This window comes from Ptychodera flava, chromosome 13 (genome assembly GCF_041260155.1).
Source record: "Ptychodera flava strain L36383 chromosome 13, AS_Pfla_20210202, whole genome shotgun sequence".
Lineage (NCBI taxonomy): Eukaryota > Metazoa > Hemichordata > Enteropneusta > Ptychoderidae > Ptychodera > Ptychodera flava.
In genome coordinates, this window is record NC_091940.1 from 18,053,412 (window position 1) to 18,080,659 (window position 27,248).

At 36.9% G+C, this 27,248-nt stretch overlaps 1 protein-coding gene across 2 annotated transcripts; it reads left to right on the forward strand.

The window, feature by feature from the left end:
* LOC139147657 (copine-8-like) lies at nucleotides 1-26,655 on the forward strand. 2 transcript variants are annotated; one of them, XM_070718808.1, is made up of 17 exons: nucleotides 1-139; nucleotides 3,403-3,443; nucleotides 3,920-3,966; nucleotides 5,576-5,679; nucleotides 6,086-6,125; nucleotides 13,563-13,639; nucleotides 15,022-15,082; nucleotides 15,995-16,098; nucleotides 17,432-17,578; nucleotides 17,859-17,934; nucleotides 18,765-18,927; nucleotides 20,705-20,886; nucleotides 21,856-21,983; nucleotides 22,588-22,690; nucleotides 23,048-23,105; nucleotides 23,453-23,526; nucleotides 24,581-26,655. In XM_070718808.1, the coding sequence occupies exons 1-17, from the start codon at nucleotides 60-62 to the stop codon at nucleotides 24,794-24,796; spliced, it is 1,701 nt and encodes a 566-aa protein (XP_070574909.1). In that variant the 5' UTR covers nucleotides 1-59; the 3' UTR covers nucleotides 24,797-26,655. The 2 variants fall into 2 exon arrangements, with proteins under 2 accessions (XP_070574909.1, XP_070574908.1); XM_070718807.1 differs by lacking the exon at nucleotides 13,563-13,639 and adding an exon at nucleotides 13,703-13,785.
* The last annotated feature ends 593 nt before the right edge of the window (nucleotides 26,656-27,248 follow it).

The following is a 27,248-nucleotide window of genomic DNA, read 5'->3' on the forward strand; positions in this document are numbered from 1 at the left end:
TATCAAGGCGGAAGTTCTGCGAAGCTGGCATTTGTTTTGAAAGAGGTGGATCGGACGCGATGGCGAACCCCAGCTTCGCGAGCTTTCAGCCCGGCGACACTGTCCCGGCGAGCAGAGTGGAGATCACAGTTTCCGCTAGGTAAGCAATAAGTCTACAGTAGCAGCACCTAAAACAGCAATAGGACAGGGGATGATCGAGTTTTTGCAATTTAATATTGTGATAAGGATTACTTTGACCATGCTTTGACAGTGTGGGCTTGGCCCTGAGGCCGCGCACTTTGCAGCACAGTCACTGCACTGTGGAGTGACCGTGTTTACAGGTGGCAATCAACAGGGACAGCCTTTAATAACCGGGGTCTTGATTCTTGAAACAGCGAAGGCTCGCCAATATCGATTACATACTTCATAATGCTTGAAGTACTCACAAAGTAAACGATTTCTAGGCACACTACACAAGTTGTGTACCAATCATGGTAGTAGATGCTGCGCGACAGGTATGAAAACAACACTGGCCCCGATCATATTCACAATCCCGGGCCCCTGTGCCTCTGTAAGAGTTGGGTGACACTAGTAGCAGCTCTCGTCAATGGTGTTGTGCACGTTTAATAGTGCCATAGGAGGTGAAGGTGGCTTACGGTTAATAACATCCATGGGTTAACTGTGTGTGGTTCGTACTTTCTTTCCCTAAGGCTAATTACAGTATTTTTTCAGGGACAGGCTGCAGTTGGTTTCGTGTCCTTGTGTCGAAAATTCAGCAAATAATATATACAACACGCTAAAAATACGGCATGCAAACTCTGAACCCAACGCTGTGAACGACCTGTTCCCAGGCGTTACACGATCTTTATGTCATGTTTGCCAACATCACCATATCACAAAGCTATGGTTATATTTATAGGGGCTATAAGATATGGTATTTTACGAATTTCAGTTCCCCAAATCAATATTTTTCAAAGTTAGGGAAAAGCTTCGAATTTCATGAAAATGATAAAATGATGGAAAATTTTTTCAAACCAGTCAACGTTCCCTCAGAAATTCAAGCATAAATCGACACTTCAGTCAGTTGATGCACAGTCGCTCGAGAGTTATTCAGCTCTGGGACTAGTCGCCCATAGACGAGTATACAGAAGCGAGAAATACCTCAAGTCTGGAAACAGAATGGCTATAAAAACCACGCCATGTCACATTCCGTGTCCGATTTCACTGTGAAAATTAGCAAGTTCAACTATCATGCAACCGTCGATCGTTCCCTACCATTCTAAAAATTCATACCTGATACTTTATCTGATTCAAAAACGCTCGGTTCCTGTGATTTTCGGCCGAATTCGACGGACAACTCGCCAAAACCTGGGGGTGAGCAACATTCCGGTCACCTCTTGGGTACCTCCACTTTACTGACGTTGGCGCAGCCTACCCATGAGGGATGACTGGAATGTTGCTCACGCTTATGTTTTGGCCAGGTGTCTTGAACTCGGCCGAAAATCACAGGAAATGAGCATTTTGTAAGCAGATGAAGTATCAAGTATGAATTTTCGTGTGATTTTCGGCCGAGTTCAGAAGACACGTCGCCAAAACATAAGGCATGAACAACCTTCCAGTCCAGTCACCCCTCATGGGTACGCGGCGCTAAGGTCAGTAAAGTGGAGGTGCCCAACGTCCACTGTGAGGTGCCCGGAATGTTGCTCACGCTTATGTTTTAGCGACGTGTCCGTCGAATTCGGCCGAAAATCACACGAAACGAGCGTTTGTGAAGCAAATCAAGTACCAGGTATGAATTTTGAGAATGATAGGGAACGGTCGACGGTTACATGATAGATGAACTTGCTACTTTTCACGGTAAAATCGAACATCGAAGTTGACATGGTGGCAAAATCCCTATACGAAATAGCCATTCTGTTTCCAGACTTGAGGTATTTCTCGCTTCTGTATACTCGTCTATGGGGCGACTAGTCCCAGAGCTGATAACTCTCGAGCGACTGTGGTTGATGCTTCTAAACCTGTGCAGAATGTATTAATCAGTGTAGGCATAATGCATTCCTCTGTTGATACCCACGAGGCAGTCCTTGTGGCTTGTGGTGATGCGCTTGTTCTGTTATCTGTCAAACGATACAACTGTCAGATCGAACAAGGGTGAAGGTTGGAATTGACGAAGGATTATTCGGAAGTCCTGCCCCAAATTCCATTCAAACAGATTTGTTTCCTGTTTTGACACAACAAAAATTTTACAAGTCCATTGCATGGGTAATATTAATTCAAAGTAGTCATTTTTTTAGGAAACATGCCCTTCAAGGCCAACAGCTATGTGACCATCTCCATGGAAACAGGATGGCGTTGTCAGATCAGAGTTCCTACCACTATGAACAAACTCTACCAATAAATATTTAACCCTTCCGCCACCATGGTTTGGCCCAAATCAATTGTTATTAATGGTGCGACCTGTTCACAGGCAACAGGGGTTGAATGTGTTAAGCCAATTGTCCTTCCAAGTGTGGTACTGGTACTTTTAGATTGCTGTGAAAGTTTTCCTCTCAAGAGTACCAAATATCCTCCTACAGTAGATATTCTTTGTTACCGATACAAATTAGTCGCTTCCACTTGAAAATATAAACAATGTAACACCTGGCTAAGCAAATCTTGAGCACAATACAGAATTCTGTAAAAAAAATTCAAAATTTATGTTAGACAGATTAAGCATGTCAATGGTGTGAACTTTTGACAGATTTATAAAGTTTTTGTGACAATCTTTATCAGCTAACTGCTTTACAAATGATGTACGGTCAGCACCATATCGTTTTATTACCAAGAAAAATCAGATTATTCATATAGCCAGACGATAGGGGCTGATGAGGTGATTTAAATCATGCAAAATGTGCAGTGTCCAGGATGAAATGTATTCAGTGTTTGCTCGTCTCCAGTGTAGTGTACTGGAAGAAGCAGGCTTTTTGTCATCGGCTTTATCTCTGAGCAAATTGGCTTACTGTGCACAACATTCAAAGGAGAACAAACTGCACCAAAATCACAAACACAATCAAAGTCAACAGCCATTAATGTGAGAACTAGGCATTGTCGACAGCTACGCTAAGTCAATTCAGTGAGTCTTCATTCATTCCAGATCTCAGAAGTGTATTTGTGTTCGCCAGTCTGCTTTACCAGTGGAATGGAGAAAAAATCAATTATTGTCAAATCATTGATTGTCAAACTTAGATGCTTTACATGTAGTTTGCTCACTAGTATAAAAAAAATAGTTTGGTAGTCATATAAACTGATCCCTCGCATTATTTGCTTGTTTGTTTTTGGATACACATCAGTGTTTTTTTTCTCACTACTGTGTACCATTTAAAATGGTTGTGGTACTAGTATGTTGTATTTATTGCAATACTTCCTTCCATGTTTACTTTCCAGGAATCTTCTAGACATGGATACATTCTCCAAGTCAGATCCAAGTAAGTAATCTATGAGTATAATAAATGATTTGTGACAAAATTAAGACATATATATACTAAAAACATGACCATCTCCATGCATTTTTGTAATGATCTGTGCTGAGAAATCCTACCAAAAATGCATGTCTTGTAAAAATGTTTCTGAAGAGAGCCTTTCTCAATTTCATCCCTCATGTGATTATGAAATAAATAAGTAAATAAACAAAGAAATAAATGGATGGCAAGGTTCATTAAGGATAGTTTACTCAAGACGCTATTGTGCCAACAGAAACAAAATTACTTGATGTGAGATTATGTATTTATTTGTACAAAAATTAGAGGTTCATTGTAGTGTCCTAAGTCAATGACTTCACGTTTAAAAAATCACTTTCCCAATAAAGGAAATACTTAAATAAATACCAAGGACACCTGATGATACCAGTTTTCCTGGTAGCCATTTCCAGTACAAACTATTTCTTTTTCTTGTGTTTTTGTAGTGTGTGTTATGTATACCCAGTCAGCAGGAACCAAACAGTTTATTGAGGTGAGTTATTTTGTTGTTCAACAAAACCATTTGTTGTTTTTTATGACTGACTGTATAAATGACATCCAAAAATCAATAGAAAATGTCCCATTAATAAATGAATATATGCTTTATGTACTTACATGTCCCTACATTCTTTTTCTTGTCTAGTACGGTAAATCTATTCTTGACTGACAAATTTGATAAGCATATTCCCTTTTCATCGGGTGAAAGTTATTTTCAGAAAGTATATTTGCATACCAGTTTAGGTATAGATCATTGCTAATGAGACATCTAGCTCCATATTCTTAATTTTCCAATCTACACTTTTGTGATGCTTGCACTCAATTCTTTGAACCACAGATTAAAAAATTGTGAACTTATGAAATTTTGATAGGAACTCAAACTTTAAGATGCGGCACTGGACAAATAAATTGGTGTCATTAGTAGAACATTATCATTAATATTATAAACAATGTTGATCCTATCATTTTAATATAATTGATATGGCCTAATGCAAAGTATACAAGTTTAATTGTTACATCGTATGCAGAAATACTACTAAGAATACCTTCAACAAATATTCGTTCTCAGTTCTGTTTTAGCAGCCCTATCATTGTATTTTGCCAACTTGTTCTCTTTAGTTCATCTTATGCCGATAAGCCAGTGACTTTATACGTTACTCGCAACTTTTCCCTCCAAGTGTGTGACCGGCAATGCTCCACAGTATCTTGCTGGTATGTTAATCTCCAGAAGTAGAATTCAACAGTTTCAGCCATATTCTGTACAGAATATGGATTGTGCATTTCCTAAAGCCACCCCTATATACAGTTCAGAGAGTTTTATAAAGCCCCATGCTGCTAAAATTTGTGAACTCTTTTCCTGGTGATTTAAGCATGTCCCCAATGTAAATGATTTTTCTGTAAATTTGTAACCGAAAAGAAAATGTTCCCCATGTGATTTTTGCACAGTTTTTCATCAATTAATGTCACGATTTCCTCTGTAGTTTTCTTTCATGCTTTTTAGTCCTGATGAAAAGCTTCTCTTTCGAGTAACCTGGCCTCACTTCAGAAGTTTAAAGGAATGAAATAAAACAGGAGGCACCTGATTTACAAGTTACTTAGTATTTCTTATTACGATAACTGCTATAGCAATCTTTTAACTCTGTCATACTGATCATGATAACTCCCTTTGCTTTTGTAAATAGGGTAAGTTAATATTTAGAAATGGGGTTGACTTAGTTACATGTACCCAGATGACAGGGAAATCTGATATCAGGTCTTTGACAGTCAAAGAAATACTTGTGTTTCATTCGTTGCATCGTACCTGATCAGTGCCAGTCAAGATGCGAGAGTTTGTAAATTTACATGCACAAAAAGTTACAGAATGAAGTTTCAGGCTCTCACATCCAAAAGGAAGTTTACATTAAAATGCATTTTCTCTCTTTTTGATTTTGTTGTTTACTGATTTAGAGTGAGATTGCAGATATGATAGATAAGAAAAATGTCAGATCACACAAAAGAGAATGTTTTGCACAGCAATGTGCATGTAAATTCACTTTTTATATGATCATTGTAAATGTTATGCCAATTTCTCCTTAACTTTTGATCCTTTTTTTGTCAAAATTCAGTATGGAAGAACAGAGGTGATTTGGAACACGCTGAACCCAGACTTTGTGAAGAAGTTCACCATAGACTATTTCTTTGAGGAGAGGCAGGAACTAAAGTTTGAACTGTAAGTTTGCCGAGTGAAAATTTTATCAAATAAGCAATTTCAAAGGTCCTGAGATTACAGAGTTCAGAGTTCATGTTTGGAAAAATGTCATATATGCGTGTACACGTTTTACAAAGTAGTGGATTTTTGTCACTTAATGCTATAAAAAAAAAGACCAAGGTCAAGCTGTTGTGGTGGTTTCAATCTTTCTGACGATGTGGAACCAGCACACCAGTAACTGTATAAATCACAGCAGTGGGATCAAAAAAATTAAACCTCATGTATTTTCCCACTACGCTACTCTAAGAAATATGGCAGTATTTTATAGACATTTGCTTCCTCAACTTTGTGAAAATTTGCCAGTTTTTTGTTTCCCCAAAACTGACAAGCACTGCTATTTTCATGTATCGTTACATTTGTTTTGCAGATATGATATTGACTCCAACAGCAGAGATCTGAGAAAACATGTGAGTGTGACTGTACAGTTAATCGACCTCAAAATAATCTAATCTAGTTACATAATATAGTCTTAAAATTATTGTTATAAGGCCATACACATTCAAAATCAACCAATGTTCATTGAACGTGTGATTGCAAGTGCTAGCAAGTTACAGTCAGTCATGCACATACAAGTTTGTATTGTTTACACAGCAGTTATATTCATATACATGTATATATACATACATCAAAACAATTTTGTTTTGTTCAAGGACAATTCTACATATGGTCTTGAATTACATTGATATGCATGGAATTTTGAAAAAACAGCCATTTTTAGATTCGGCTTGTAAATCTGTTCAAAGTTAAACAAAACTTCAAAGTTTGTAGACATTTGCTGATTAGAAGAAGAATGTGTTATTGTATCAGTCCTCTGAACCCATGGTCAGGGCCATGGTCAGGGCTATGAATTGTATCTTGTGTACAAACAGCTGATGTTCCAAACGTTTAGTTGGAGTCACTTTATTTTAAAATTTTGCTGCACTGCACTTTGCATCTTGAAATGTTCCAAATGTACAGTGATAATTTTTGCAAAGTAATCAACTAAGGGGAGAACCATTTGATTTCTGGGGGGGGATATGGAGGATTTTGAGAAAAAAAAATTTGTCACCAGGTGAGAGAGAAGAAAAAAAAATTGATCCTGTCATGGCCTGAGAAAAAAAAAATTGTCATAACAGACAGAAGAGAAAAAAAAATTGTCACAATGCACCAGAAATAAGCAAAATTTGGAAACCTTATTCTCATGTATTCTTGTTTTACCACAAGCAATTCTTATGTTTCTTTTCCCAGCACTTATGATAAAAGCATGCACTACATAGGTCTACTTTACACCTCAGTACACTCAATGTTTTCCTTCCCTTTCTGACCCAAGAAATCATATTTCAGGATTTCTGTTGCAATATCTCAATGGCATAGGCACTATCTAAAGGGGACTATTTGACTTCTGTAAATTGTGAAAATTTAAAACACAAGACAGGAGTCAATAAACTAGTGTTAAACCAATATATTATTTTCTCAATATAAATTTGTTAGAAAGATGTAGCTTGACAATGAAAAATTGAGGAACAACAAATATAATGAAATACAATGTGTGAGCCTTGTTTTTCTGACCACAAAAACACGGATCGCAAACATACCATATTCAGGCTTTTCATTAGAAGCTGGCGCTGGAGAAATGACACAAGAAGGTCACAGATTTTCCGTTCCTGTATATTCATTTGTCTTCAGTCTCTGGCAAACAGAACTGTTTTTCACACATTGTATTGTCATTGTTTGGTTGTTGAAAACTGATCATGCAAAAAATGTAAAAAATATCAGTGTTCAATGTCATTTTCAAACATGTTTACCGAGTGCAAAATAAACTGAAACTCCTCTCAGATTGCACCATTAAACACATCAATTCTCAAAATTCCCAATACGAGAGGGGGAACCCCCTCTCGTGCTCTCCCCCTTGGGGTATTCTAACAGTTTCACTTAGTAAAAAAATTAAAAACACACCTCTCAGATTGCACCAGACTGCACCATTGCACACATCAATATCTTAAAAATTCCATGCAAGATAGGGAAAGCCCCTGTGACACTTCCCCCTAAGCCTCTCTCATGTTCTCCCCCTGTACTTTCAAATTCTGCCCGGTCAGATATCCTAGTGAAAACCCTGTCATAATATCCATCCAAATTAAACAATATACTATATGATTAGATACTGTGTGATCTTTTATATCTTTATTTTATTGTGACTTTGAATTTCATTTTGATGTGTTCACCTTTTTTGAACCATCATGAGATAACTGATGATAGTCTAGCAGGGTACATCAGGATTTGAAAGGTCTTTACTGTTGCTGTATTTTGTAAATTTTACAAAATTTTACATGTATTGGTATTTAACTTTTCTAAGAGGGGGATCAGTCAAAATTTCAGAGTTAGAGAGGGAGGTTACTCAAATTCATCATGGTTGGCGGGTTACTCGAAATTTCGGAGTTTCAGGCCGTAAATAATGACGGCTCCCTTTACAACGCATTACAAACTTGATGACCAATAAAAAAAAAAATTTGCACTGCTACTCCATTTGAAAAAAAAAATTGATGCAGGTCTGACAGTAAAAAAAAAATTGCTGTCACTCTGACAGGAAAAAAAAAATTGCTTCCATACCCTTTTCCTCCTACCCCCCCCCCCGCCCCCCCGAAATCAATGGTTCTCCCCTAAACGAAATATCTGCCACTCTTGAGCTTCACCTTACCCAGCGTGCTCTGTGCAACCAAAATCAAAATTTTGTGGGTTTTGAATGAGATGCATTAAGTGGCTAAGTATCATGATAAGATATTGAATCTTGTAATCTCTATGTGGGTACTGTTTAAGTTCTTTACTGGAGCTAATGGTAAAGCCAAGTAGTATACCCATTTGCTGAGGGGTTTTGTTGCTGTAATATCGTAACAGTATATTGAAATGATGGCGTGAAACATCAGAAAGGGAGTTTTTCTGTAGCTGAGAGCTTGCACATGTTCTAACCATGCTATATCATGAATATAGTTCATTTATTTTCACATCTCACGCAATAAAATCATTTTATTTGCACCATCAATATACTGCTATGATATAATACCCATAATATCATGCCAGTTTATTGATGGCACCAATGCAGCAATCTGATTGGTCGAGACTTGAGAAGAACCATTGTATATTCGTGATGGTTGGCACACGTGCGAGCTTCCAGCAAGAGCAAAATCTTTTTTTAATGTTCCATGCCTAGAATTTCAATGTACCGTTACTGGTATGATATATAATAGCAATAAATCACACTTAGTGATGGTACAACACGAGATTTTGACCAGTTCACTTCATATATGCAATCGCTATCGCTCGTGCTCATGTTATACCGTTGCCGGGTCTTCTTTATTGCCTAAATATCTCCGATTCATTTTGTCATATCGACATTTGTGTCACCTGTCATTTGTGCTGCGTCAGACATTTAAATTTACCTAATATCTGACACAACACAAATGACACTTTTGTCTGATATATTAGGCAGGTACTTGTGATATTAGGTAATTACTAGCCCAGATTCTATTTGTCTGCTTGCCTCCGTACCTCCGACCCACTCCCCTCTAGTCTCGTGAGCAGTATTTCGAGCAAGAGATGTAAAAACTGCTTATTTGAATGTCAATGGTTGCCAACTGAGACCGTGACGTCACTAGCGTCCCTTTCCAAGTCAATCACTGAAAATGACCCTCTCATGATTGGCCTATGACTTGGTTTGGTAGAGCTAATTAATATGACGTCAAATATGTTAATTATGTTGACACTGCAGCTCTGCCCAACCAAGTCATAGGCCAATCATGAGAGGGTCATTTTCAGTGATTGACTTTGAAAGGGACGCTAGTGACGTCACGGTCTCAGTTGGCGACCATTGACATTCAAATGAGCAGTTTTTACAACTCTAGCTCGAAATACTGCTCACGAGACTAGACGGGAGTGGGTCGGAGGTACAGAGGCAAGCAGACAAATAGAATCTATAAGGCTAGGTAATTACCTGTAAGTGTCCATTGACATGTTTCGATAACAAATCCACGTTTTGACAGATATTACGAAATTGCCCCTTGCAACCACTGCTTATCAATTTTGATACTTCAGTATTGTTTGTACAAGGTGAATGTACATGTAATGGGGTCCAACAAACTCTGTGTTATAGCTGCAGTGACATAAGATTGTGCTCTCGTCATGTAAAAATTTTCCTCCTTGTGTTTACTTCAAATAGTGAACTCTTTACGTGTGTTTCCACAAATTTTGGTAGAAATGTATTTGTGTAAAAGTTGACACATATGATTGGTTATCACAGAGGCATGATGAAAGCTTTGTATGTTTTTACTGTCGACTTTCTTGACAGAAAGCAATGACAATTCACAGTTAAATTGATGTAGGCTGCTACCACCTTAAGTGATTAAGTTGTTTGTCTACGAAGCAAATTCCAGGAATTGTGAAAGTGTGTAAAATCGCTGTCCATGTTTCCCTATTCTCTTGTAGACTTTTTCACCAGAAAATTCCCCACGTCACTGACCAACTTTGTGTTTGTATGGGATATTTCTCGTAATTTCAACTACGAGTTCAAATGCACAATTTGCTTGTATGTTTCTTATAGTAATGTAAAGTAATGCAACAGATGTTATAAGAAATACAAGTTGTAATTGAATGTCTGGTTTTGAGTGAAAAAAAGCCTGAACTTCACAACGCTTAAAAAGAAATGCCTTCATAAAGAAATTCCTAACCCCTCCCCCCCCCCCCCCACTCCATCAAAATATCAAAATAGTTGCATGAGGTACATGTAACTTTACAAAAGTGAAAAATGAGAGTAAACTTTCTGCTTCTAATGTCATATATAGTGGCAAATCATTGTACCTTCTCGTGTCTATTTATAGACAGAGAAGGTATTAAAGTTGAAAACCAATATGCTGCTGTCAAGAACTTCCGTCTGTCAAGACTTCCGTCTGTCAAGATCCGTGGACGTCATGCCATTGTGATGGGTCATATCATAAACTGGTGGGGTGTTCATGGCTCAGGTTGAGGTGTGGGAGAACGATTTGAGCTATGACAAAATCAAAAGGGACTTAGCGGCATAGCCACAGTGTTAAGCCTTTCTCCAAGGTTTCTTAGTTGACTACAATCTATTACAGACTACTGAGCTGACGTTAGGGGTACTCACTTTGTGTTTGCTCACTCTGTGAGCGCTAGTGTTTGGTACTGAGTTGCGTGGATATCCCCTCATGGCCTCATGTGATCTGGGCCTGTTGCATAATCTGCAGAGATGATCATATGCCTCCGAGTCTGAAAACTGTCATTGTGTAAGCCTGTCGGCATTTTCCTTGCATTTTTTCTCATTTAATTTTGCAAAATATGGGCGAGTACCTCAATATTTCAAGATAACCCTTTCTTCCCAATCGTTTCCTGGAGTTTCAGAGTCATATGAACGAAAATGAGTGAAAGTTTTAGACAGGAAAATCGGACGTCGGCCATGTTCAATGTTTACAGTACAATCAGAAGTTTACGTGGAGGAATTAACCAACAAACACAGGAGTGTTCATGATGCCCGCCCTCTAGAGGCAGACCCTCCTATATGAAGTACCACATTTGATGCTTGTGGAAAGCTTGACCACACAATGGAGCATTTAAACTTTTAGAAAATGACAAACTGAATAAGAAGGTATTCAGAAAATGTCAAATACTGAGGAAAAATGCGCAAATATTCAAAATAAACAGGTTAACTGATTGGTCAGCTATAAAAAACAATGAAAATGTTTATGATCAAAAGTTTTTGAGATGCGCACATTTTAACAATACAGAAATTATTAACATTATAAATATAAGACCAAACTATTTTTTCAGGGATGGGACAGGTTGGAAATGAGGGGTGAGAGACAAAGGCACTCCTATTGCTGCATGTGGATGCAGCCACACCATTTCATTTACAGCATACTTGTTCACTGTGTGTGTGTTCAAGTTCCATATTGTACTGACTGTCATACAAGGATAACATAAGCAAATCAAATCAAATTAGAAAAGGATCAATGCTGTTGTGTGGATTTTGCTGAACATGGCTGATATTTCGCCCTATATATTTGGTATCCAGCAAAGGCATATTTTGATGTAAAGTCAAAATTAACTACTACATTGCTGACAATATATTTTACCGTTTCTGCATGAATTTTTCTTTTTTAAATTATAGTATATTAGTACTTCAAACAGATTAACAGTTATCGTGATGTCAACCCATAATTTTACATCACAAAGACTGTAATTCTGCCAATTTTTTTTTGTTTTTCAGTCATTTTATAAATTTTGCACTGCACAAGATGATTGAAGAAATTGCAATGTTTGAATTTGTAAACTCAAAGAATAAAAATCCTTTGGTCACAAATTAAATTATTTTTTGAAAAGAAATTTACTCTTAAACACTTTTAGCATATATTCTTTACACGGTCATGTATTTCAAGGAAAATATGCCTATTAAAAACAGTAATTTCTTCACTTTCAATTTTTTTTCAATACTATGACAATTATCAGCCATGAGGTTATACAAACACAAGACCAGATAAGCGTTTTTCATCATTTCCACAGGACTCTTTGGAAAATCCATTAAAAACAGTTAAAAGTGACTGGAAATGATCACTTGGTATACATTTAATTTACAGATGCCAGGTTGTGTATTTCACATGCACTCAGGTCAGTAAGGAAGTGCGTCATTACTATTTGGACTGTTAATTCTTATTTCTGAATTGTTTAACTTATTTTCCACATTGAACTATCTTTAGGCAGTTTATACTGTAGCTTAGAATTTTTTTGATTGATGTATTTAATCATCTTTTGGGTTCTTTGGGTCCATATCCCACCTCATGCCCCTACATCATCAACTATTTACCAACAACTCCATGCCAACAACCAATTACCTGACCTGGCCACATATTAGAGAAGGTACAGCGTCATTGACGGTATTTTTTAGGTAGTCTCGTAATACGTATCTTTTTTTGCTTTCATTCATGTACAAGTTCAAGTCATTGTTAAAAGTTAAATGGTCAATACTTTATTTATTAGTGCTTGCCTTCTGGTGCACTGCCATAGTGCTTATTTAAAGAATTGACGTTAAACATGTTCAACCTCCTCATCTTTAACGCTGCTCTCTTTAAACAGGTCCACAATCACCATCAATATCAATGGGTTTGGGCCAAACCATGTCGGTGATAGGGTTACATAGAACATTGCATTTCCAAACACAGCCATCCTCCTTGTCTTTGCTTGCACTTTGCAGTGTCATTTCAGGTAGCATGTGCCTTGAAACTGAAAGACATAAACGTTTACTCAAAATCTCCCCTAGAAAACTTTTAACTATCATCTTTCAAAGTCAAGAGTGAAAATCAGGGTCACCCTGCAAATCAGAGAAACAAAATACATATTTGCTGACACTTGAAAATATGTGTGTGAATTGTATGGGCAAGTTGAACTTGTGATTTCCAAAAATTAAGATAGTGAAAATGTCATTTACCACCAAGAGCTTCAAAATGAGCCCCCACAAGTGGTAGACCAGAAAAGTCTCAAAATAATTTGCAAGTTCAAAATTCTGTCCCAGAGGCGCATTCTACCTTTAGTTACGTTAGACATTTTTGCATGTCTTCAAGTGAAAAGCACACATTTTCTTTTAGTCAACATCGTCACATAAACACCACAGCCATGATGTTCAGTTGCTTCAATAGAGTGCAAATTCTTTTACTTTATTCCCGAAATTGTAAAACTGCACATAACGATCAAAGCAGTAATGCTGTTCCAAATGCATGAGTGTATATTATTATAAATTATCACGCATGCTGTTAAAAACACACCCCATATCAGAGCTCACAGTTCCACCTGCGCTATTTTCTGTCCAGGACTTCCTTGGTGCAACCACTTGTACGATGGGGGAGATATTCGGTTCAAGTGGGGGCAAGCTGACCATACCACTCAGGTAATTACCCACAATACATCACGTCTTTGCATTTTCTGTTTGTCCTTTTCTACCCTAATGTAGGATTTTATCGGAGGAGTTCAGGTCAGTCTGGGTGAAATCTTCGGAAGTGGCGGTAAACTAGAAAAAAATCTCACTATGAAGAGGTAAAATTCTTCAGATTAAAGCTACATGTATTTTTCCCATCTTCCATTCGTGTATTTTTCCTCTTTCCTTCATATCCTATTAAAATGTTTCTTTTTAACGATCAGCAAAATATTAAGAAGTACCAGGATGATTATATACAAATGTTTTGATAAGAGAGTAGGCTTTGCACAGATATAATGAACCCTTGTATTCGTAAATTAATGTAACTCTAGATAGGACAAGGAACACTTGTTTTTACAAATTGAAAACATGCAAAGTTACACTATGATTATTTGAATACAGTAAGCTCTATCAGCTGTAACTTTTAATGTCTTAAATCTTTTAGACACTGTCTCTTCTTTCTACCGTACTTCGTAAAGCATGTTGAAATGCGTGTTGTTTGATATAGAACACAACATGTATATGTGTTATGAGCAATATATACCAACGATTGAATTTCAGTTTGGACTAGGGTTCATATTGGGCTATATTTAAGCAATAAAGCACACCCAGCCATGGTATACCACAAGATTTTGACCAGTTCACGACATGCACGAGCTATAGCGAGTGCATATATGAAGTGAACTGGTCAAAATCGAATGGTATATGGTCACTAGGTGTGATTTATTGCTATTATATCATAGCAGTATATTGAAATTCTGGCATACTGGTAGAACATCAAAAAGGATTTTTGCTCTAGCTGAGACCTCATGTGTGTGCCAGTCGTGGTATATCGTGAATATACCACCTTTCTTTTCACGTGTTGACCGATCATATCACTGTATTTGTGCCATCAATATACTAATATGATATAATTAAGCAACAAAGCACACCCAGTGATGGTATACCATAAGATTTTGACCAGTTCACGACATATATACACGAGCGTTAGCGAGTGCATATGAAGTGAACTGGTCAAAATCGAGTGGTATACCGTCGCTGGGTGTGATTTATTGCTATTATATCATAACAGTATATTGAAATTCTGGCATTGAACGTCATTTAAACATACTGTACTTCAGGGAGAACAATAAGAAAAAGTACATGTGTTTTAGAACAAAAGTAATGAAAATACACATTAGCAAAAGATGTAGCTGTTATCCTGCCAATAGAGTACTCAAATTATGAGTATTTGTGTAATTCAACTGTTTATGTTATGATTTTTCTTTTAACTGATATTTAAATCTTGACATGGAATGTTATAAAATGAATGAGCTTTTTTATTCACCCATGTTAGTTTTGTGTTTTATTTTCAGAGGACCGGCCAAAAATTGTGGGAGGATAATACTGAAAGCGGAGGAGCTGTCTGACTGTAGGGTAAGTGGTGATATATGGAAAGGGTATGGGGAGGATGAGTGTTTGATTAGTGATTGTGTACAGCAAATTTGAGGTGAAGGATGAGTTAGGGTAAGTCTGCAGGATAAGTGTAGAGGTATGGTAATTGTGTGGTAGGCCCTAGCGGTGGATAAGTGTTCAGTGTGTTTTGAATCTATGATGAGTGATACAGTTTTGTAATTTTAATTCAGAGCTAGAAATTTGCACCTTTGGGACAGATATTTAGACTCAAACTGTCACAATATTCATTTTGGCTCACGACTTGTGCGGGCTCATTTTGAAGTTCACAGAATGAATAAAGTTTCCACAGGCTTATTTTCACAAACTACCTTTATGCCAACATTAAGGTAGTATGGTCAAAACTAAAAGACTGAAACTTTTCCCAAATCTGCCTAATGGAAAACTTCAGCCAATCTCTTTCAAAATCAAGAATAAAATTGGGTCACTTTGCAAAGTTTGGCGCTAGAGAAACAAACACTGTAACTTAAGGTTTACCGATATTTGAATTCAAAACGGTTGCCATACCTGTGTTAACTCTATGTGAAAAAATAAAATTCTTGATTTTCAAAAAAACTATGATAGTGATATTAAATTTTTTAATTTCAAGAGCTTTTAACATGAATGCTCACAAGCCATAGGCCAGAAAAGTATCAGGGAATTTTGAGTCTGACTGTCCATCCCCGAGGCACATTATGCCTTAATAGAAATTAAACAATGTTGTGCTGCTTAATAGTTTAATATACCTGCCATCTGTACATGATAATTCAATTCTGAACCACCAGTTGATAAAAACTAAATGAAGAGAAAACAGAAGAATATGGAGGATTTCATAAATTGCTCATATATTGGAATATATTTTCAATTTTGTAACTCCATGATAATTTCAACTTTCAGGATTTAGTGACAATGCAGTTTAAAGGACAAAAACTTGACAAGAAAGACTTCTTTGGCAAGTCGGACCCGTTTCTAGTCTTTTACAGATGCAACGAAGACGGATCGTAAGTTCACTTCTCTCAATCTCATTCAGATTCTGATATAGTTATGTAAATTGCTAGCGGAGAATGTTCAACAATTACACTGCTTGGAAGAGCAATCAGTGGCTGTTTTCAATGACTGTACAATCAGCACAGCTTTGCTTGGTCAGCTTGGCCTGCCAAACCAATCTGTGTGTGAAAATCTTGCAATTTCGTTTGCAGGGTTTCACTAACAGCATCAAAATTTTTAGGGCTAATCAGGAGTTGCTTACAACTACCACTGTGTGGGTAGGTTTGGAAATGCAAAGGAGTTTCCAGTTTTGTTTGTAACAAATGTATCGCTGCTGTTCAAAATCAAGCGCACTGCCTTCATTACTGTCAGTCAAAGTCTTTAAGGATGTTACCTAAGCTCGTTAGGCTATTGAATGGCCATTTCAAAGTGAACCTTGCGGCACTGATAAATCACATGATAGGCTGCTCACGTGCTATTTAAAATCATGTGATGACGCTTATTAATCACACAATGTATATGCCCATTCCGTCAGGGACGTTTCGAAAGGAGGCCCTCTGCCCTATGAAAAACTGCTTGGCTAACAAAGATATTTTCAAAATATCTAGGTGTTATGAAAGAAAATAATGCACTTATTTGGGTAAGAAGTTTAGACCTTGCGTAATTTGAAATCCAGAAGTGCCTCATTCTCAGTGATTCTCTACTTTGTATTCGTTGTCTCCAATTTCCATTGTATTTACAAAGACATCTTCGAAAATATGAATGTGACCGAAAGGGGATTAATTTTCTACACAAGGTCTGCTACTCATCAAATATATGGCACTTTTGAGAATATAAGGCCAAGAAGAATAAAAAGTTTGTTTCTCATCCTCACGCACGTCAATTCAGACCCGCTGATCAACCTTTTTTTCTGCCCATGAGGAAATAAAATGAAAAAAGTGCAAAAATACGCGATGATAGTGCTTAACACAGTGCTGTTAAAACAGAACTGTAAACAAAATAACTGACACTAACATTTCATTCAGAACTGTACACATATTTCACTATCATGTTAAGCTGTCAAAGCTGTGCATTGCTGCACTAAAAGTCAAACCACAGAACTGTTGCTATACAAAAATACTAAAGCAACACTGCTGTGCATTTATCTCTGCATGCATTCCTATGTTGTTTTCATTTTTGGGGGGCGTTCTTGTTGGTTGAAGAAAAATTGAGAAGAAAAAAACCTGCATCACCGCATCATTTTTGCAACATGTCTAGGGTAAGAAATAAACTTTTTATTTTTCTTCGCCTAACTGTAATTTTTCTGTGCTTTAACTTGACATTTTTATCTCTTATGCTTGCTCATAGGTATACAATTTGTCACAAGACTGAAGTGATCAAAAACACCCTGAATCCAACATGGAAGCCATTCAACGTGATGGTGAGGGCGCTGTGTAATGGAGATTATGAGAGGACCATCAAAATTGAATGCTATGACTGGGACAGAGACGGAGGGTGGGTATGCCTTTGTTAATTTTAATGAGAAGATATATGATTACAAATTGGCTCAAGCAGTATATATATTCTTTATTTCACTTTCATTAATATGTTTCAGTGCTGTGGTAATGTTTCTTCGTAATCTGAATGAAAAATGTGACTGAATCTGTCACATTTTTCTTTCTCTTTTCGAATCTGAACAGTGTCTTTATTCGATAATTTGTGTCAACTATTCTTTGGATTTGATTCCGTCATGTTTATGTCACCATTACATGTATTTCCCATCTTTCCATGACAGGCATGATTTGATTGGAGAGTTTACTACAAGTGTAAGACAGCTAAGTGCCGGGTCAGGGGCCAGCAACCATTATGAGGTAAGTTTGATCTACAAGCATTGTTGCTGCTGATGAGGAAAATGACAAGGGCATTTATTTTTCGGAACAGAAAAAAAATATGACATTTTCATGATTGTCAAAATCCCATCAAACCCCATCCCCCACCCCCCTCCAAGTCATTGTAGAGGTCTAACTTTAAGGTAGTTGTGCCTCAAAACTGAAAGACTTAAACTTTTGCTCAAACTATCCTCAATGAAACTTTCAACCATTCTCTTACAAAATCATGAACAAACATTTGAGGTCACTGTGCGAAGTTTGGTACTAGAGAAACAAATTACCTACTGGTAACATTTACTGATATTTGAAATCCAAAATGGCCACCATACCAGTGTTAAGTCTATGGGGGAAAATGACAAATGTGATTTTTGAAACTACTAGACAGTGAAAATTTTTCCTACCCCAAGAGCTTTAAATGAACCCCCACAAGTGGTAGATCCAAAACAAATTGTAAATATTTGAGAGTCTGAGTATCTTTCCCTGAGGCACATTCTACCTTTAACAAGAAAGAACAATAGAGATTTATTAAGTTTGGAGATTAAAGGGACAAGTCAGCCAAGGTCATGACCATTAATTCATTTTCGCGATGGTTTCATTTAAATTGTCTAAACCTGGGTCGAATATATGCATGGTCACCCCATTCATTCAGTATCTATTAACATGTCAAACGATATAAGTAGTATCTTGCATCAAACGAAATTTATAAAAATGGCCAACTTTGTCCCTTTAAAGGTTTTGACAGCAGGTATTTGAAATTTTGAAGAAAACATAACTCTGACAAAAACTTTTTTTTTTTCTTGACTGATTTGCAGTGTATTAATCCAAAGAAGAAGAGTAAAAAGAAAAACTACAAGCATTCAGGGATGATATCGTTACTGTTTTGCAAGATTGAACAGCAACACTCATTTCTGGAGTTTATTCAGGGAGGTTTGCAACTCAGTTTTACTGTGGCAATAGATTTCACAGCATCCAACGGTGAGTAAAAAAATTTCCTAGTTTTTGAGAAAGATACAGTATAGTATTAAAGTGAATCCAGTATTCAATTGAATACCAGCAACAAAATTGCAATGTCCCAGATACAGAAATGTTGGGACTAGGACGGACCGTTTTGAACCACAAATAATACATGCTGCGAAAGCAGGTATCTAGAAAGAGTAAGCATACCCTGCTGGCATGCTGTACTGGTCAAAAGTGGCCTACAGTGTCAATACCAATGGTAATCCGGTAATCCAAATAAGCTTTATATAGCAGCTCAAAGTTAGAAACACAGTCATGAACCTGAACCATTTCCAGAAGAGAAGTGTCGCATTGTTTAAACCAAATCTCCGTATCTGCCATAGAACTTTGTAACATGTTGAAGAGAGAACATATTTCTTTACTTTGGTCACGGTCCTTTTGTGGAGGGACCGTGCTTTGGTAAAATCTCTTTCATAACTTTTACTGTCTTTTATCAACTAATTGTTCTGACCTGATATTTTAAATTTGTTCATCCATTGGTATTTTGATGCAAAACCATCACATAATAAGAAAATTCAATTAGCACAATATTTTTGGAAAATTTAAGTACCAGTAAATATCACTCAATCATAGGTCAGTTAGCAGGCCAAACATCGGCAGTGCAGTCACCACTCAGGCATTTTTGAAAAAGAGTTTAAGAGATAGATTTGGTCATTTTAACCCTGCAAGTATTAAGATGTGACAGATTTCCCCTCTGCCCAATTAAACTACGAAGTTCTTATATCATAGCCAGGCACAACATACTTTTGATTGCTGTATAAAAAAAGATTGAAAAAACCTGAATAGAGCTTTAGTCAAAATTGCTCTCTGTATTCTGCTGTGTTGAGGTCATAGGTGTATGCTGTGCCTGAATTCAGACTACTCATGACTACCATCGAGAAGTGTAGGGGTCAAATGGGCATATCGTGAGGAAAAAATGCAGTGTAGTTTACCGCCACTCGATGGAAGTGATGTGTTCACCTGTCCAGTTTCTAAACAATTTTACTTTGACATTCAAGATTGTCATTTTGCTATTTGAAGATACTGTAGTTGAACAAAATGAGCTATTTTACCCAGTATGCATATTCAGTGTCTACTTGATTAATTGTACTGCCAAGTCTTGACTTATGATATTCAGTCCTCAAGTACATTTTTCTGTGACACTTTCAAATGAATCAATAAAGGAGAGAACACATTAAGTATAGTCCCCCTTTCTACAAGCCAGGCAGCTGTCAAAAATGTTGAGAAGTACTACTGGTAAATGTGTAGAACTATTATTGCCATATCATTGGATATCACTCTACAATTATCCTGCTGTTTTTTCCCCCCATTGTAAGAGACAATAGCTGTAACTTTTGATGATTTTTTCACCATTTTTCGAAAGGAAATAAGAATTTTTCCCTCATTTTCTCCCTAAAGTATGTCAAAATTCAAGATATTTGCCACGCTAAAACAGCAAATGTGTACAGCTTGTGATGTTATCTTTGGCAGCAGAATTCTTGTCCAGACTAAAATTCTATCGTGCACATTTGCATGTGAGATTACACAAATATGTGCCGTATTTACAAGTTGGACAGCATGCAGGACAGAAATGATTTTTGGAGTGGAAGTTGAACACAGATTTAGCAAAATGAACAAAAAGTCATGAAAAATGTGTCATAGGTACAGCTGTTGAACATTGCAGCAATGTAGAAAGTACCATGAGTACAAGTACACCCGAGTTTTAACATTTGACTTGACCTTTCACCCATCCCAGGTAACCCTTCACAGCCAACGTCATTGCACTACATGAACCCATATCAACCCAATCACTATGAGAGAGCACTCAGATCTGTAGGAGAGATCATCCAAGATTATGACACGGATAAGCTGTTTCCTGCCCTGGGCTTTGGAGCAAAGATTCCTCCGGATACCAGAGTTCACCATGAATTCTTCCTGGTATGTATCGGTCAGCTCGGCATTTTTGATCAACCAAGTTCATATGCAGCAAAATGGTCCATCATTTAGCTCACCAACTTTCGATACTGAACATGTAACTATGTACCTGTACAGTACAGAGTGTACAGCTAACTCGTAATAATCAGTTTTATCATAGTTCTCCTGAGTACTAAAGGCCATGAATAACAACATTCTGAAATTGTTACACCTCAAATATCTTCAAATTTCGATGATATTGTTATTGCATATTATTGCCTTCAACTGTGTCACGACAACTCATTCGTGACAAAATATGCCAACAGTGCTATTTCATAGTGGAGGACATCATGACACAATACAGTGCCTGAGAAGATTTCAAGGGGTGTTTGCATCAGGTTTACCGCCTTTTACATATTATTGGCATTGAGGCAACAATATACCGTACTTGAGTGCAGCACTTGTTCATCATTCATGCTATTAAAGATTATTACATACATTGTATATGCAAACCATTCAACGACTTATAATACTCTTACTCACATCTTATCTGTATCTATATACAGACTACCGTAACTTTCGTGTGAAATTAAAATATACCAGTATAATAATAATGCCAAAATTTGCAGCTCATGGGCAGCAACATTTGTTAAATAGTATATTTGATATGTTGGGTATGACATTTTCCTGTATGAGTTCATATGTTCAGAATCTCAGACCTGATTATAGGGCTCTGGCAGATATCCTAAAACTGTGTTTTACCTCCCGGGTGGCCACAGCCAGAAAAAATCAAACTATGTGAAGTCCAACAATGTCATGCTAGTTTTCCTCCTTACTTTGTTTTGCTTTAAATTGTCTGGAGCATAATGCATGACTTATTTCATGTTCTAATATATCATGGTGTTTGCAGAATACTAAGATTCGTGTTGTGTTGGAATTATAAAATCCATTTTTCATCACCTCTCTTGTGCTGTCATTTCTACGTCGATACAGAACATGAATCCTAGCAACCCGTACTGTACAGGCATTGGTGGTATCATGGATGCCTACAAGAGGTCGTTGCACTCCACCGTCCTCTATGGACCGACACTCTTCGCACCAGTTGTCAATCATGTAGCAAGGTTTGTATTGTTTTGGACCACGTGTACTTTCCTCAAGAGTTTAGCCCTTTTTCCCGCTAGGTTAGTCTGTTGTTATCAGGTCATGTAGGTTAAAACCAGTGGGGCATGTCATGAACCAGATGGTGTATAAGAAAAGTCTTGACAGTTTGAAGACCCCTAAAATATACATAAACATTATCTCCTCCGACCTGTTTTCGCTGAGACAGACATGATTGAATTTAATGGGATTGTGAAAAAACAGCATTTCGTATCACAATAAAATTAACTTCGACAGAGTTGATACAAAAAGTTTACTTTTTAGAATTTTATATTTTCTGAGTACAGTTCCCCTCACTGCAAAATTAATTGATCAGTCTCATTAGTATGCATGTTACCGCAGATACTGACCACAATGAACCTTGTTCGAACTTTTTACATCTGATGTCTGGAGGAGGTAATTGATATTATACAAACAGAAAAACATGAAGGATTCTTTGTTCTGCATGTATATTTACACAGTCAACAAAAGCCATAACACTGATAGTATGAAAGGTACTCTATGGGAGATGAAAGTTCCAATGTCCAGAAAGTGGATTAAGTCTGTTTACCTTTTTGTGTTTTCTAGATTTGCCGCTGCCAAACAAGATGGAACAGAATACTTCATATTGTTAATTATTACGGATGGATGCATCTGTGATATGGCACAAACAAAGGAGGCTATAGTAGCTGTAAGTGTCACTGACAAAAGCAGTGACTTTTTATTTGACGCTAGTTACGTGTACAACCTACATCATAAACACAATAACAGAATTGCAGATGTAATAGCCTATATCGTAAACACTTTGCCCATTCCCCAGTCAAGTGCTTCCCAGTTCAATTCAGTGGGAGGACGGCTATGTCATTGCTTATCCAACGTGAATATTACATGAATGCTCAAACTTTGCACCCTATTTCAAATACAGAGGTCCACAATCCTATTGAAATCAGGTTGGGTGTAATACATTCTGGTGGCGAACAGGTGGTGGTAGCAGCTTTGAGGATATGATTTTGCCGCTGACACAGTTTTTCTTTGATTTTTTTTTCAGGCTGCAACACTTCCGATGTCGATAATCATAGTAGGAGTTGGAAAGGAAGACTTTTCAGGTGAGTTAATATTTTTTTTTACTTTTACAGTCATGCATCTCACTGATAGAGACAGCCCCGAGATGGATACAACTCATTGTTGGAGACTGCCCCTAGATAGTGAGTTTGGAACCGGACAGGCTGGCACAATATTAGAGATAGGTCTAATTGTGTTTTGAATTTTGCCAGTGTCTTGCATGTGGAAAAGTAATGGTTGAACTACAATGTACCTCCTTGGCTTCCTCGGCTAAAATTGTTTCTGTTGAGTGGCATATCTGCTTGTCCATGAGGGCATGTCAAATGCAGCCTGCTTATGTAAATCAGTGAAGTTTTCCAAGAATTCATTGGCACTCTCCTTGTCATTCCAGCAATGGAAGAACTGGATGGTGATGAAGTGAGACTGTCTTCAAATGGAAGATTGGCAGAAAGAGACATTGTACAGGTAACTGGAAACATTTATTATCAAACCTCTAATATGACATTGTGAGTTGGTCTTATAGTCATACACACCTCGACATTGAAAGACTAAAACTCTCGCTCAAACTTACCGCAAGAAAACTTGAAACCATTTCATTTCGAAATCAAGAATAAAAATCAGGGGTCACTGTCCAAAATTAGGCAATGGAGAAACAATGTATTCAATGTTTATCAACACTTGATATTCAAAATGACAGCCATGGATGTGTTAAGCTAAAAATTTTGGACTTTGTCAAAGATAAGCTTGTGGAAACTTTATTTACCCCATGAGCTTCAAAATGAGCCCCCACAAGTGGTCAACCAAAAAGTACAGTGAAAGTTTGAGAACCTGAATATCTGACCCTGAGGTGCATTCCACCTTAAAGCCATAATAGCTGCAAATGTTTAATAAACCGATCTCAAAATATCCTTAGTTTTCCAAGAGGTTTCTTTGAATAAGACCCATTAGAGACTGAAAAAGTGTATAACGCTGCCATGAGTGTCGAGGGTGGCATGTAAATTCAAAGGTTTTAACGTCATTTTAGATTTCCCGCCATTTTCAAAAACTTGTCATATGACAGAGAAAATAAAGATTACAACAACAAAATGTTAGCCACCGTGTGATGCATTCAAGTAAATGGCATCATACTTGTTTCTGTTATGATCACAATGTATATGTGCAGGAAAATACTGTTTTTTTATATTTTCCCATGGGGGCGCCATTTTATGGGTGCGGCACCCATTTATTATTAAACCTGTTCAAACATGTAGGCATGGTCCAAATCAGCAAGCAGTGATACTTCAATACAAGTCCTTCAGCAAGTACATTTAAACGAACCAACTCTGGTTTGAAAATAAAATCATGAAAATAATACCAAAAATTACAGCTATCGGGGCTTTAATGTATAAGTGAGGAAAGAGCATTGAACATATCATCAAAGAGTATGTCTAAAAGAAATTGTTGAAGAGGGTGATATGATAGTATAGGAAAAAACTCTAAATAATTATTACCCAAATGTCTGTAATTTTCTCGATCACAGTTTGTGCCGTTCAGAGATTTCGAGAATGAAAGCAATGTCGTGATGAGCCAGGCCAGGCTAGCCAAGGAAGTGCTGGCAGAGATTCCGGACCAGATTGTGGAATGGATGAAGAAGCGGAACATCAAGCCAAAACCGCCGACGTATCAATACACAATGCGTCAGCAGTCAATGCCCTCTGCTCCTGTCGTTCAGCATCCCAGCCAAATTTACAGATGAAGATCTCAACTTCCATTTGTATCAACTGTATCTTTCCACTTCCGACTGGCAAAGGAAAAGGAACTCATATTTATTCCTTAATACAGACGTCTTGCTGCCAAATTTTAAATAAAAAGGAGAGGTCACAATACCGCTTGTTCAAAGACACCAAAACTGTTCTGGGCCACAGCATTGGTGTCTACTGGTAATTTGTTTGACATTACTAGTATATCTTTCTGCTACTGCTCTGCAGCATTGTGACGTACCTTTTTTCCTGGCCCTAGTAGAACTAATGGCATGCCGCAGTGTTTGCAGAAGTAACAAAAGCAATTGGAGGCTGAAACATTTTTTTTCTGAAATTACACATGTACCGTGCCAAACTGATCCTTTTTGCAGCATTCTTTTACAGCTGCTGACGAACTTGCACTTTGTGCATTCATTGTTGATGATGAATCTGGTGAAATTTTTCTGTAACAAGAGGGTTAGCGTCATAAAATTTGCACACATCTGACCTCAGCTCTGTTACACATTGTGCATGTGGTCAGTTCGCTATGACCCAGATCTCAGCAGAGCGTTTGCATTTTGATTTTAGAGTGCAGTGTCACTCTCAAGTTTACTTTCTGCAGGATGTAAGAGTCCGGTTAGAGGTAGTTTTGTAAGCACAAATAGACTAAATATTCAGCAGTTGTTGTATAAATGCACACAGAAATCACAGTTCAATTTTTTAATTGACAACAGCCATGTTCAGTAGTAATGATAACATTTTCAATTCATAGTGCTCTCAAATGCATGACACTTTTTATGACAACTCACTCACAGAAATTGAAGCTACGTGAGAGATGGCCATTCATTGATTCACACTCAAAAAACCTGTGCCTTCATTTTCTTATGCATGATTTGTCCCAGGCTTGAAAGTAATTACTCTTCACTTGCTCAAATCACAGTGAGGAAACTTTAAACCATTTCCTGTCAAAATCACGAATAAAAATTGAGGGTCACTTTTTAAAATTTGGTACCAGAGAAGAAGACCCAATACTTACTGACATTTGAAATTCAAAATGGCCGCCATCCAAAGAAGAAAAATCTAATTTTCAATTTTCACAAAAATAAGCCTGTGAAACTTTATATACTCCGTGAGGTTCAAAATGAACCACTTGGAGTGGTAGACCAAAATGAGCAGCGAATTCATAAAATTTATTTACATTTACATTCTAATGAACGCATTATGATGTCCTTCATTAATATTGAGTTATGTCTCAAAGAAAATTTCACAATCTGAAAGATCAAACATTTTCAAAAATTGGACAATCTCAGTTTTTGTGGTTAAACTGGTCTTAGATTTGCATTTAAGTAACCTCACTCAAAATTTTACAGTGATGTCCAATCGTAAGCAATTATCCTGTACAATGTTTTTAAAATATTCATCTGAAATATGTCTTCATTGATCTGAACAATATTCCATGGGTAACCTTATAGAGTAAGTCTTTCAGGCAGTAATGAAGATTAGGAGGCACAGTGTTTTGCATTAGTCACTAGAAACCTAGGGAGTCTTTAGGGGTAGGAATATAGACTACATAGCTAGAGGTCCCTCAGAAAAAGCCGCCTAGCTTTGTGTTCTCTAATCTTCTTTCTTATTGCCCTTCAGAAATGGTGCAAGCAGAGTTTTTCCTTCATTTCTTTATTGTCAATAATCAAGGTATGAGTGATTTTACGAAGAATATGATTTTATAGGGGCATTATTTATTCAAGACTCCTTTTGTATTTTTCATTTGAGAAGAAAAACTCTTGCTATGAAAATACATTAAAATGGATAAGTTTTTACTCAGACGTTATTAAGCTGCCTACCGAGTTCCAATTATTTAAGTGTGTATATAAATGTACCAATAAAATAACATGGTGATAAAAAAATTCATTTTTCAGGGAAACTTTTCATTTTTAGAATAGTAAACATTTTTGAAAATTAAAAGTTCCATTAGCTAAAACTTTTTCATACTTCCAATGGTGTTCTATTTCTGAAATAGTTTCTTGGTTTTTACACACAAATCATGTTTAACTGCCCAGTCTTCAACTTTACAATACAGCCTACATGCCGGCTAATGATATTGGTGATAGCTGAATGTAGGTCCTGAGTAGAATTTATGTAACATTGCATATTTTAAACATGCTGTGTTTGCAGTGGCAATTTATTTGTTTATATTTCAACATACTTTGTGGAAAAGAATAAGTGAATATATTTGTTTTCTCTAACAAATGCTATGGAAATATTACATATTACTGGTTAAGCTATTATTTCATTAAGCTATGCACTAGTCAGTGTAAATATGTATGTTACAGTGCGGTTGATTTCTCGATATTTATGTGTTCAATGAAATGGTGGTGATTTTTTCAATTTTGATAATACACACAGTTTTGCAAATACTATCTTCAGCCACTTGCATGGTTTGGTTTTGATTTTACGAATTAATTTTACAAG

Excerpts from the sequence above, each read along its gene's own strand:
- LOC139147657 (XM_070718807.1), top strand. The coding sequence starts at position 60 with ATGGCGAACCCCAGCTTCGCGAGCTTTCAGCCCGGCGACACTGTCCCG. Across the intron at positions 140-3,402 it reads GAGATCACAGTTTCCGCTAG|GAATCTTCTAGACATGGATA; the intron begins GTAAGCAATAAG and ends TTTACTTTCCAG. Across the intron at positions 3,967-5,575 it reads GAACCAAACAGTTTATTGAG|TATGGAAGAACAGAGGTGAT; the intron begins GTGAGTTATTTT and ends GTCAAAATTCAG.